Genomic DNA, 14,717 nt, shown 5'->3' on the forward strand with positions numbered 1-14,717 from the left:
CGTTAATGTTTTGTTCTTGTTCGCGTTATATATTACGCCAACAATCCAAATCGTTTTGCACGCAGTGCTTGTTTTTTTTTTTAAATCTAGGTCCTTAAGTTAAATCCCCAGCCCGATTGCTTTCAAATTGTGTAGGCGTAACCTCCGTCATCTCATCTCGATCACCTGCATGATTCTTCGTTTTTCTCATTCGTTAACGATAACATCCCGATATTTTAGTGTACATGTACTTGAGTATTGTATGAATTGCAACATAGAGTCTATTATTTCAAAAATGTTATATGTATTTCTATATTTATATCAGTGTTAAAAGGGACGTCAAGTAGCCAATTTTGCAAAACCATTGTGTTGCAAAACAGAATAATAATCATAAATTAGATCTTTCCAGGGACAATTAATCCTGTTTTTTTTTAATTCGTCAAAGTTTTGCAAATGGGATCAGAATAGGGTTCAGAGTTAGCTGGGTTATGATTAGGTATTGTATTGATCCCCAACACGGCACTAATGTCCTTTGACAAGGCATTAATCTACATTTGCCACTCCGTACCCTGGAGAGAATAGGGGACCTAAGATTACGAAATCCTTTGTATTAGTAATTGCCGTATGCCTGCCCTTCACGATGACCATATGGTATGAATACTCTCCAGGGAGTGGAGTGTGGAGATGGTGCACATCGTCCGTAAATTAATCCGATGACTGGGGTAATATTATCTGTAAAGCGCTAAAGAGATCATTACCAATTTTGATAAATAAGAATTCGCGTGGTGTAAGACCCTGACCCGGAGCAATTGGTGTAGGAGCAATTGTCGGACAACCACCAAAGAACCAATCGTTATATTGTCACACTTACAGTTTGTCCTACAGTGTTATTGTAGTGAAACTATTTAATTGGCAATCATGACAATTAATGACACAGTGTGATTTTGTTTTCTTCTGAAAATGAATAACATCTTTAATACGTTCTATATTTCTTGTAAAATGATACTGGTTAATCTCTATACCACAAGTTTTTTGTTGAAGACTATAATATGACCAAATTCAATCCAATACATTAATCAGTATATGATAAATGCACATTATATAATTCTATATTTTTGTTGTTGTTGAACTTGTTGCTTTTGTTTATTTCTAATTTATTTATTTACTTGAATTCGTTTCCATTGAAGCCAGGAAAACAAAAAACAGGCCTAGTCTTCCATTTACATAATGTCCTTTGAGAAAGGAGTTCTCATAGTTTCGAATAGATGTAGTTGCAAGAGTGGGAATAAATTAGCTTTGTGGCTTAAAATAAGGCCAACATTATCTTGGTACGAAGTAGCATATTGTTTGTTGTTGTTCAAAATGATAGCATAAGCAGTATTAAAGGTTCAATTATTATAGTAATATTAATGGCTTGGTAAAAAGCCAGGAACGGTTTATGGTTAATCCGGGATCTTATACCAGCACGTGAGTCCAGTGTAACCATCCGGGCAATTGCATGAGTTGTTTTCACACACAGCACCGTTCATACATGGGTCGTTGATACAGTCAACTGCAAAGAAACAGAAATGTTTTCTTTCATTAACTTTCAACATGGTAGAAAAAAAAAGAATTATTTTGTTGATGTATGTCCCTGGTCACACCTCGTCGGTAACGACGATAACTATAACGAAAAATTGTTCCCAAAACGCTCCTTTGTTATTTATGTTAAGTCTATATTGTATAGGTCTTTGCGACCGTGTCTAATATTCAGGGGGAATATTCGAGGGAAATATACTTCAAAATGATCAATCTGTTTATAAATGAAATAGGGTATTTTTTTTCAGTAAATTTGCCCTAAGATTAATAAATGAATGAGATTAACTAATAAAATAACAAAATAACTTACTAAATAAACATATGCATACACAAAAATGATTAAATTAACCTATGGAAAGACTAAAGGAGACACACAATTCAACCTGTTACGACAAAAGGTCTAAAATAAGGCTTCCTTTATTTTATCGGGTCCTCGCATCGGGTTGGGTGGTGGTGTTACCCGGCCTTTTGTGAAAACAATCCTTCTCATCTACTACTGGGCTACTCTTATTTACCCGACACTCTGTGAAAACCCTACGGGAAATTTACGAAAGGTCGCCTGATCTTCAAATTTCGTTTAACAAAAGGTCATGTAAGGTGATGACCCGATGATCCGAAGAAAGCCAAATAACATATTCAAAGTGACAAACCACATACTTGATTCGCATGTACTTCCTTTAAATCCAGATGGGCATAGACATTCATTGTTGCTGCATGTAGACCCGATTTTGCATGGATTCGTATCACAGTCAACTGTTGATAACCGATGAAAAGTAAAACAATAGTAAAAGGCGGGCAGAGAAAATATAAAGAATGACATTAAACAGGTATATTAAGTCAGATGTTTCTTCCGGCACTGCGTGTATCCATGAAGACATTAGAAGAATCTTTGTACCCACGACTACAGGAACAAAAAGAATCATAATAACTTTCTTAATGAAAATGATGATGACAATGATAATAATAATTTAGAAGAAGAATGATGAGGATGATGATAGTTATTATAATAATAACAATAATGATAACAACAATATTAGTACTATATTCATCATCATCAAATTGGTAATAATAGTAATAGTAATAATAATATGATTAAGAAAAGCAAAGATAATAAAAAGAAATATAGCATGTTTTGTTACCTAACCCTTCAAAGAGTTGGGGGCCCATCTCAAACTTTTCACCCACCTTTTCACGCACACACGCACACAAATATTTGCATAATGTACATACTTATTTCACAGTTGAGTCCAAGGAAGCCAAGTACACAGAAACATGTGTCATTAGCACAAGATCCTCTATGGAAACAGGCATCATCTACATCGCAGATTTCTGTAGAGGTTAACAATAATATTGCGTCTTGAACATTTGCAAAGAATATAGTGTTCCTCCAGTCAATCGCAAATTTCAAATCTCCTCTCTTTAAAGGTAATACAAAGTTTTGGTATGGGGTCATGAATTTGGTTCAAATGAACATATTGGGAGCATATGCGATCCTACAATATTCAGTGATCGTTGTCGCAGTTGAAATCGAGTCTAAAGTTTTGAAATTTAAACTCTTTATGTTGTATAGCTCCCTCTCGAGGTCAAGGTATTAATAAAGCTATCACTATGAACATGACTGACAATGAGAGCGGACAAAATATACAGTTCCTCAGGTAGACAAAGGAACATCCCTTACTGCTATTATGTAAACATGTGTAGAACAGGTGTCACATGCATATTCACCTTTTTACATAATAGCTGTGAAGGGATGTTCCTTTGTCTACCTGAGGAACTGTATATTTTGTCCGCTCTCATTGTCAGTCATGTTCATAGTGTATACAATAATGTTTCTTGACTACACTCGACCGATTTAATCGTCAAGGTATTAATAAAGCTATACAATAATGTTTCTTGACTACACTCGACCGATTAGCTATTCCCGTTTGAAAATTATACATCACAACTACATATCCTGAGATTTTCATGGTCGCAGCTACCATTGTACGGCCGTAGGTGCTATTCAAAATTTTATCAAAATTTACCGGGAGCACCGGTAAATTTTTATATTCAATTTTTCTCGAAAGCAGAAGTGTTTTTGGGGCTAAATTTTCTAGTGCTTATAATACATCTACAGGGGCATCCAAATATATCAAAATTGTAAAGAATCACTATCCACCCAATTTTCCAAATTCCCAAAACTTTTTATTACCTTTAATGAAAGCACTCAGTTGCGATTGATTTCAATTTTCGATCGATGCGAATCAATTACAACTCCTTACAAGACGGGGCAATTATGAATGATGATACTTAATAAATAATAATAATAGTGGATGACTTTGAATTTGATACAAGAGCATATTGTCATAGCGAGAGCAATATTTATCACACAAACAGAAGCTACACTATATTATTATTATCTATATCAAGCTGACTAGCACAATAACAAATTTTGATTCTGTAATTAAGCAATATTATATCGACACTTTAAGTTCCCGGATGATAGAGCAATACGAAAACAATGTTGATCTGCCATTCGGGTACTGCGCTAAAGATATACACTGATGTACCACTTGGAAGCCTCAATATATAGATAATATTAGATGGGCGTTATTTTCATCAGTAGGAGGGGAACATTTGCAGCTTTTAAAGGCAACTAATGTACATAACCTAGTTTGCATACAGTACCGTCTTTTATCATCAGGTATATAGGGTAATAGGGTCGTCTCAGTTTTTAGAAACATATCTGGGGCCCGTTTCACAAAGCCTTTTTTTCAATGACAAATGACAAAAGTCAGTGACAAATCTGCTGATAACCAATCAGAAGCAATGATTTCAGTAGCTTATAACAAGAACCGTCATTTGTCACTGATGAAAAGTTTTGTGAAATGGAGCCCTCTAATGCCTACATACATTTCGTAGTCAAAATGAGGACATGAGGAATTAAGTGCTAGTTTTTAAGACGGTTCTTACCTGCTTCTATACAATGTGTTCCTGTTGATATATAATAACCACTCTCACATCCGCATTCATACGATCCGTGTGTGTTATGACATGTTCCTTGAGCTAGATCACACGGATAGGTCTCTGCAGAACACTCGTCAATATCTGTGGGATTAGATAAAAATAATTGGAAATTGTACAATTTTACCTGGACAGAACTAATCATATCTTGAAGAAGAAAAAAAAATCAACACACACATATGCAATGACACGGATATCCCTTCTATATGAAAACCAATAATTTTGTAGATAGGCCTAACTCTTGTAATTCTAGCTATAAACAAGCGGGATTAGCCTAATTCAGTTTTGTGATCAACAATTAGGTTAGTGTAATGCTCGGTCTTTTCCTCATATCATATGCTAAAGTTCTCATCTGACATTTGCACCACCCGAAGACTCTCCGATAGACGAGTATTTGTTGAGTAGACTACGAGTTTGCTGTGTGTTAAAGTGTACATTCATTAATGGTATTTCCACCAAGTCAGTTGTCAGCGAATTATGACCTTCTGCACATGGAAACTGCCGACCCAACCTCCCTAGATTTATAATTGCATGATGAATTCCAGCATCGGTCTTAGCCAAAGTCGTTCGAGACGTATATCTTAAACATCCACCTACCTATCTCACATCGAGCGCCTGTCATAGTAGGTGGGCACGTACACACGGCTTCTGTCTCCTGATTGGTGCATGTTCCTCCTCCTTGACACGTGACTAAGTAGCAAAAATTGACTGATACAGAGAAAGAGAGAGAGGGGGAGGTGATAATGAGAAGATGGAGACAGATCGAGACAGTGGAATGTGTGTGTGTGTGTGTGTGTGAGAGAGAAAGAGAGAGAGAGAGAGAGAGAGAGAATTGGTAATTAATGAAAGAGAGAGAGAGAGAGATTGTAAAAGGGGCCGGGGGAGGGTGACAGAGATAAATCCACGCAAACAGGCGCACACATGCCAATAACGGGCTGTACAGGCCATTATTCTGCACAACTATTTATTTTATTTATTTATATCTGATATTAATATACAGGGTGGCACATATCACCAATTTGTGGGTACACACTTTCTTACCTTCTCCCGTGCGTGAGATTGTGAATCCATTCCATAAATAAAAAGGATAGGTATCTGCTCCGTTCGTCAGGAGCGCCCCCGCGAAGCCAACCTCCTCTCCAGTGGTGAGGTTGATGGCGCCGAGACCGCGACGCTCTGAGTCAATCCAGTACATGATATCGCCGAACTTTTGGATGATACGTGGAGCATAGTTTGTCGATGGGTTGGAGTAGTGGACTTGACGATTGGTGCCGTCTAATTGTATTGATTCGATCACGCCCTCTTGAGTAAACCAGTATATTCGGCATTCTGAATAGGAAAAGAGTTTTTGACATTTCTATTTCTTCTTATAATTCTTTTTAGAAGTAGTAATAGTCCTATCATGATAATCGTCCTTAGTATTATACAGTCAAACCTGTCTATAGCGACCGCCCAAAGGGAAACACATCAAGTGGTCTTTGTAGACAGGTTCCTTGATTACATGTTTCAATGACACATGCAGACACCCCCCCCCCCCCATGTAATCTCAAACATCATGGGGAAGCAATAACAAAAAAGCCCACACTCTTTAAATATCTTTCAAAATATCAAAACTAAAAATGATTGAACATAATTTATAAGAATACAAAATCCGAAAAAAAACAAAGGAGACGCGGCGGGTCAGTGAGCAGTGCATGGTCTCGTAACCGGTAGTTCCTCGGGTTCGAAACCAATTTGATGAGCTAGTGCCTTTTGGTAAGGGATTAATCCTCGTTAACAAATACAAATCTCATCGGAGAGGTATTAAAGTTCATTGGTTGCTTACTTTCAATTGGTTGCTTACTTTTCAAGCATACACATGCTTTGTAAGCAGTCAGACAATTTTTATACAAACAAACCAATTTGCGTCAGTATACATTTATCGTTGATATACAGTGCGTCCCAGAAAAAAACGAAACTGAGAAGTATGGATGATATTTCATAACTTAATTAAAATGTATAATTAATGACACATATTTGTCAAGCTTAGATCCTCATCTTTCACTTTGATGCAACTCGCATTATTCATATTCCACGCATGGGTAATTTAAAACAATTTGAAGAAAGAATACCAAAAAGTCATTTGGCCAACGGTATTATCTGAATTTCAAATCCCATTTTCAAGAAAGTTCATTTTCTGCCCTTTCAATAATGACACCTCAATCAGAAAAAGTTCTGTTTGTTTAAAGTAATGCTTGCATTTCCATAATTTCATTAAAGGAATTCGTTAACGACCAACCATGCTTAAAGGTACTATGTCCCATTTGCAGGCCAAAAAAATGAAAAAGTTAAATTCCGACTGCATTTGAAAGATAATACTAATTTAGAACTTCCCTAAAAAAGGTGGGGCTTGGAAATGTCTTCAAGTGGGAAAATAACGACTATTAGTTGTGAAATCGACTTTAGGGCTATAGAGACCAAAAGTAATAGTCTTGATTTTCAGACAATTGTACCAAATGGTCATACGTTTTATGCTGCGCAAAGATTCAATCACTTTAATCTTGGCCATCACAAGAAGTGGGTTATTGATGTAGACAAAATGTACCCTTTACAACTCTTTTCATGTATGTTATTACCAAAAAAGAAAAAAAGCCAGTCAGTCACTCAATAGTGCCTGACAGTGAAGTCTAGCAAGTAAACGGGTTTCCTTGCATACTTTGAATATGAGGACACTGTTAACGTTTTAATTTCACAGATAGGACATACATGACATATTCATAATTCCTGCCAATTCTACAGTATTTGAGGTTGGCTGCAAAAGGGACATAGTAACTTTAAAGTGTAGCTCATTTTTCCTGATATAATAAATAAATATTATGGAAATCCAGGGCAATCACAATATCCAAGGCGAAGTTTGTTTCGGTCAATGCAATTAAGATGAAAACAAACAAAAACGATTTTTCTGACTAAAAGAAATACAAATCTAAGAGCCCTCAAAATAATTTATTGTTGCAAGGAGGATCGTTATTTAATGTGTTTTTATATACCTTTCTTTAGAAATCTAGCCATCTGATTGATCGAAATTGGAGTCGTGATTTAGCCATTCCCATAAAGAAGAAAGAACAATGCCAGTATTAATGGTCAATAGTTCATGAGTGAGATTCCCGCAAGGTTTCAGGGACCGGGAAAATTGTTAAATTTGGCTGCGATCCCCATTGGTTTACGTGTTAAAATTGTCTTTGTGCGAGCGCGGATACCTACCATACAGGATTTTTTGTCTGATATTCCCAAATGATTGTAACATTCAGTCATCTTTCCATCGAAGATTAACAGACATTATCTCAGATTTTCCGTGATGTTTTAACCAATCTTTACTCAAGAAAAGGATAGGGTAAGAATTCTTGGTACATTTGTATTTCAATTCGGTATATAAAAGACATATCGACTGCATTAATATTCGAGGCCTGGCTGCTGGCTCTCGGGGACGTGCAGATCCTGCCATGACCCCGAACCACGCCTGGGGTACTATAAAACAGCCAGGCCTTTCATGGCAGTCGATATCTCTACAATATCTTCCCTTCTCTCTCGCTCTCCATGTAATATACCTGCATGGTCGATGTATAAGTCTTTGATATCAGCTGTAGCCCCTACATCAACGAACTCTTCCTTGCTTAAACCACCGTTGCCTATCCACGAATCGGTGTCTCCTTTCCAAATTATCCTTCCATTTGTCCAGAAAATCCGTCTAAAAGAAAAATTATTTATTAAACATCGACGACCGATAAATACTATCAACAACATTTAAAATGTATATTGAGAATATGACAAGATTCTTTATAAAAAGTCATTATCAGGCGGAGAGGGGCGGGGGCGCCGAAAGCCGAGGGAGGGGAGGGGGCATAATTAAATTTATTTAGGTGCATTGAGTGTATAGCATATGAAATTAGAGTATTTATCACTGGTCTTCATTTACTTCCAGTGGGGGAGGGGGGCATTGAAAACATACCATCAGGCTAGTATTGTGGTACCATGTCTGAAAAATACCTTTTATTTTATGTGGGTAAGGGAAAAACAATGTTTAACTGTAATCGTGTAGATTTAGACATGCCGTGGTTCAGGTCAAATACTTTCTAGTAGGTAGGCCATAAGCTATAGTGCAAGCCGAAACTGTTGATCACATGGTTTGCGGTTCGAGTCCCACCGAGCCACTCCTTTTCGCAACACATTAATCTGGGGCCCGTTTCATAATTGTTTTTATCTATAACAACTGCTTAATTTCTATGACAAATTTGCTCTCAGCCAATCAGATGCCATGATTTCAGTAGCTTATAACAGTAGCTTGTAACTTGTTATTGATATCAAGTTTGCTCTCAGCCAATCAGATGCCATGATTCAGTAGCTTATAACAGTAGCTTGTAACTTGTTATTGATATCAAGTTTGCTCTCAGCCAATCAGATGCCATGATTCAGTAGCTTATAACAGTAGCTTGTAACTTGTTATTGATATCAAGTTTGCTCTCAGCCAATCAGATGCCATGATTCAGTAGCTTATAACAGTAGCTTGTAACTTGTTATTGATATCAAGTTTGCTCTCAGCCAATCAGATGCCATGATTCAGTAGCTTATAACAGTAGCTTGTAACTTGTTATTGATAACAAGTTTGCTCTCAGCCAATCAGATGCCATGATTCAGTAGCTTATAACAGTAGCTTGTAACTTGTTATTGATATCAAGTTTGCTCTCAGCCAATCAGATGCCATGATTCAGTAGCTTATAACAGTAGCTTGTAACTTGTTATTGATAACAAGTTTGCTCTCAGCCAATCAGATGCCTTGATTCAGTAGCTTATAACAGTAGCTTGTAACTTGTTATTGATAACAAGTTTGCTCTCAGCCAATCAGATGCCTTGATTCAGTAGCTTATAACAGTAGCTTGTAACTTGTTATTGATATCAAGTTTGCTCTCAGCCAATCAGATGCCATGATTTCAGTAGCTTATAACAGTAGCTTGTAACTTGTTATTGATAACAAGTTTTTATGAAACAGGGCTCTGGCTTTGCTATTTCCTTTACCCAGGAGTAGTGAATCCTTGAAGGAACTTATTCAGCTAAAGAATAAAGCATAGGCGACAATCGAAGTCTATATACGCATTGGCCAACCTCTGTGATAGGATAGCTATTATAATATTTGACAGTTTATATGTTGTATAACACCTGCATAATATATTGACACTGTATACTTTACACGTACACAGTTTTACAGTGTGTATTTTGTTATACAAATTATACACAGCAGCGAGAGCATTATAGTAAGAATGACCCACACAAGGTACCTTTGGAACAGTCTAACACGCCCGAGGTACCGAGTGTGGGTAATTTTTACTAAGGCTCGAACTAAATGTTGTGCATTATTTGTTTTATAAGATGATGTTTATTCGTTTTATATAATTATGTTTTATAACAGGATTTTACTAATGACCGGTCAATCACAAATAGGCTCTCAACCAATCATTTGATTATGATCCACTTCATCATCGTAGAAAGGCCTAAAGCACACGCATACTAATCCGTCTACCTGTAGATGATGTCGTATTTTATACCGTAGGCACCCGATTCTGTCAGGCCCGTAATGACCGTCGGGTTAACCCCTCCATCTGATAAGTCAGCCTTGATCACGTTCTGACTGTCCTTGTCCACCGCGTACACAGTATGGAAGGTGTTGTCCAGATCAAAATAGTAGGTACCTGTCATTATATAACACGATAACAATTTAAAGGCCCACTGCACTACTTGTAGCTACTTGCGCCCTCTATCTAACAAACAATGCCTCATCGGTGACCATTGGTCCCCCATGATCCTCTTTTTCTTATGTTAACTGAGAGCTGAGTTGATGAGATAACCACCTGTCCAGTGACCTTGCAGGGCAGTCTAATCCCTCCTGTAAACTATGGCAGATAAGCTTTAAGTGTATCAATCACCGAAAAACATAATAAGTATGTGTCCATCTACAATGTATAATCCCCCCTCCCCTTCTTTGCAATTCACGTTATTTTTAATTTTTATTGTTGTATCTAAGTTGAGGGCTGCGGACACGTCAAGCTAGTTTGCTTATTTCTGTAGCCCTCCTGCATCTAATGTATGTTAATTATGCATTCAATATATTTGTTTAATTTCGTTTATTATCTGTATAAAATTATATACACTTAAAATATTGTATCAAACCATATTATATTCATGAAAATGTATGATGACAAAAAGAAACCAATAAATCAAATCAAATCAAATCAGAAGTAAAACATATTTTAAAAATAAAGTCATCATGCATTCTATGGGCAAATTGGAAAAGAGGTATGAGCAAGCTCGAGGATTAATAACAGAAATCCCGGCAATAGTTTAGTCATCATTGTGAGCATCTGTACAATATTATTGCACCTGGCTGGAATGCTACCTAGAGAGTGGAGAATGTGTACATTGTGCGCGGGCAAGTCTGACTCTGTGTCTGTGAAACGATTGTGAACTTGACTGAATTTGGTTTCATTGCAATCTTCAACTTTCAATGAATTGAGTAAAAAGAGCACATTCGTTTAACTTGTAAAATCGAGCGAAAATTATCAAACTTCATTTAAATTGACGATGAGCCAACCCACTTAAGACCCCGAAAACAATCATTTTACAAGTTCATTTGTCAGTGGCGCCACCGTGTTAACAATGGGTCTATCAGCTGATCTGATTGACGACGGTGTCTGTTGTAGTTTGTGTGCAAATCAAAAGCATTTCAATGAATATCGTACTTATTCATACCCGACGTAGTTTACATTTATCAAAACTACCTTCGATTTTCTTTTGTTATTATATGTATCATTATTGTTATCATTATTACTACTATACTATTACTATCATCATTATTATTATTATTATTATTATCATCATCACTATTGTTATTATTACTATTATTACTATACTATATAGATTAGAACTTACTAAATGCAGGTATGACTTCGGTTGATGTGCTGGATTGTATTTCAGCTCGCCTGAGTCCCATACTCGTATGCTTACTGTTTAATTCTCCCCAGTATAGCCAACCATGCACGTGATCATACACTAATCCAGTGACGGGTCTCCCCATAACTGGGTAGATGAGCAAATAAATGAATAAGTGAATAAGTGAATGAGTGAATAAATGAATAAATGAATAAATGACTAAAATGAAGAAATTATACGCTAAATCACAATAATTTTGCCTAAAAACCTTCGCATTTATGGAATTCGAGGGCTCTCGCGTAGTTTATCATTCCGGCAACAGTATGTGCATCATGGTTTTTCACAATGAAATGTGGATTCCCACAAGGATCAATATTAGGTTGTCTTTTGTTTAAATTGTATATAAAATGATAGGCCTACGACTAATGCATTGCCACTTAATATAATTTATGCTATTTGCTGCCGACATTCACGACACCAAAATTATTTCAATTTCCATGGATGCCCTTATTCATACAACAAATTTAGAATGACCATACAATTGTAAGTAGTACTAGTTTAAAAGTAATATACTACGACGATATATTGAAGGAAAAAACGAATTTCTTTCACTTTAAACATGCAAATGATTTTACTTATGATATTGAAATTGATAACATATAGGCCTACCCTTATCAAGTAAACAATTTACACCATTTTTAGGTATCTATATTGATGAAAATCGTAGCTGGATTTAACACATTCGATACATAATCACAAGTACATGTATTTTTAAGAATATCGGTGTATTTTATAAAACACAAACGTGATCTTCTTAAAGACTCTTTAAAGGCTATATAACTCGGTCATCTTCCCGTATATTTAATATTCCAAGTGGGTGTAATGGCTTCCAGTGTATATGACACAAATTAACCTATGTACTGGCTCCCATTATTCAGTCCATAAACAAACAAATATCATTAATTAAAAGCATTGACAAATCTTTTTTTTTAAATAAACGCACAAGAGAGTTTGACTTTATGTTTAGGTTCGTAAATAGCCTCCTCCCTGATTCATTTAAAGCTTATCTGCCGTAGTTTACAGGAGGGATTAGAGCGCCCTGCAAGGTCACTTGATAGGTGGTTATCTCATCGACTCAGCTCTCAGTTAACATAAGAAAAAGAGGATCATCGGGTACCAATGGTCACCGATTAGGCACTGTTTGCTATATAGATGGCGCAAATAGCTACAAGTAGTGCAGTGGGCCTTTAAGAATGTATTCGCATTCAATAACACCATCCATTCTCATTATTTGATGAATCCTAAATCATGATTGATCTTGCATAATTACAGAAGACACCATGGTCAATAAGGAATGCACTCCTAGACTCATTAAAATCATGTAAAACCCTACATTCATTTAAATTCAATACGCAGACAAAATTCTGTCAGCGTACTTTGTTTGATCTTTTCAAAGTGCGGAATTGATATTCATTAATTATCATTTCTAGACTTCTGTAAACAGGCGCGGATTCACGGGGGGGGGGGGGGGGGGGGGGCCCGGCCCACCCCCCCCCTGGCTTTTTTTTATACCAAAAAAAATTATGCCCCCCCCCCCCCCCCCCCCCCCCCCCCCCCCCGAGCGAGATATTGGTCGGCACGATTTTCACATTTTCGAGGTCATATACGAGAAAAAATTATGCATACTTCCCCCCCCCCCCCTACTGAGCGAGATATTGGTCGGCGCGATTTTCACATTTTAGGCCCCCCCCCCCCTACCGGCAAATCCTGGATCCGCCCCTGTCTGTAAACATCCTATTACTATATGTTATAACTTCCGTATACTTATATAAGTTTTCTGTGTCAGACATAGGCCTATTTACATCAACATATTTTTCTTTTTAAAGTTTATCATCATCATCATTATCATCATCACCATCACTATTTTTCTTTCATTCCTATTTATTTTTTATCTGATCACCTTACAATATTCTTTTTGACCAGTTTTTAAATTTCTCTGGGTTATATTTCTTCTTTAAAAAAAAGATTTTGGATATAAATTCAACTCTATTTTGATGATTACCTTTTTCTTTTAATCCATAAGCAGTTCAGAGTTTTCTTAAATTCCAAATAAAGCACCTATTCCTCCTTAAAGGCCCACTGCACTACTGGTAGCTACTTGCGCCCTCTATATAACAAACAATGCCTAATCGGTGACCATTGGTCCCCCATGATCCTCTTTTTCTAATGTTAACTGAGAGCTGAGTTGATGAGATAACCACCTGTCCAGTGACCTTGCAGAGCGGTCTAATCCCTCCTGTAAACTACGGCAGATAAGCTTTAAATTGGTACCGATTATTCAAAATTTCCATTTAATGAAGATTAAATGGGCAAATAAAGATGACCAAATTCAATCCCCGAAATGATAACTTATTTTGTACACGCAAATTGTGATTATAAATTTCACACAACGTCGAAATTTAAAGACATTTTTGTAATATATACAATTAATTTTGTTTTAATTTATGAATAGCACATTGTAAAGTAATATAAATTAAATACTTTTGTAATTTTTGGTGACGTTTTTCTCCTTCAGCTCATGTATCATGTTTCCTAGTAAGTTTGTTTTTGTTTTTGTTTATATCAAAAGGTAAGTTGTTAAATGTCACTAAAAGAAGACACTGATTTGTTGTGGGTTAAATGGCTGAAATGTAAGTCTTTACTAACTTGGTACTCTGGAATACTGCAGCTCCGTGAGAAGTGTGTTAGTATCCGTGATGTTTGCCGTGTAGATGCTCCTGTAGGATGTATCGGAGATAAATACCATAGGTCCATCACCTAAACAAATATTATACAAGAAATGCAATAGCTTTAATCTAATTCAATTCAATTCAATTCATATTTGTTTCATTTCCAACAGAAAGATAAACAAAGACATTACATTTTTTTTTCATACATAATTCATTTTTTCTGGTAACTATACGTCAAATACACCTGGCACATAATACAATTATTACAAGAAATTCCTAATTACTGAGTAAATGGGGGAGGGCGGGGGATCCACTAAAAAGCAGTTCTTGTATTTTGTGGATCCCCCAGAAAAAATATAATTGTTTCAAATTTTGCCTACAAAGACTGGGAAGACACAAGACAACAAAACAACAAACAAAAACGAAACGACAAGGAGAAGTAAAATTAATAATAAAATTCATCGAAGAAAT

At 36.4% G+C, this 14,717-nt stretch overlaps 1 protein-coding gene across 1 annotated transcript; it reads right to left on the reverse strand.

Annotated features, from left to right (window-relative positions):
- Nucleotides 1-1,108: 1,108 nt before the first annotated feature.
- On the reverse strand, nucleotides 1,109-11,657 carry LOC105436656 (fibropellin-3-like). The gene is made up of 9 exons (XM_030992552.1): nucleotides 11,518-11,657; nucleotides 10,112-10,280; nucleotides 8,145-8,284; nucleotides 5,602-5,889; nucleotides 5,158-5,268; nucleotides 4,510-4,644; nucleotides 2,788-2,886; nucleotides 2,215-2,310; nucleotides 1,109-1,531 (listed from the first exon to the last, which is right to left on the reverse strand). The coding sequence occupies exons 1-9, from the start codon at nucleotides 11,576-11,578 to the stop codon at nucleotides 1,422-1,424; spliced, it is 1,209 nt and encodes a 402-aa protein (XP_030848412.1). The 5' UTR covers nucleotides 11,579-11,657; the 3' UTR covers nucleotides 1,109-1,421.
- Between the last annotated feature and the right edge of the window lie 3,060 nt (nucleotides 11,658-14,717).

This window comes from Strongylocentrotus purpuratus, unplaced genomic scaffold (assembly GCF_000002235.5).
Source record: "Strongylocentrotus purpuratus isolate Spur 01 unplaced genomic scaffold, Spur_5.0 spur5_scaffold_20, whole genome shotgun sequence".
NCBI classification, from domain to species: Eukaryota; Metazoa; Echinodermata; class Echinoidea; order Camarodonta; family Strongylocentrotidae; genus Strongylocentrotus; species Strongylocentrotus purpuratus.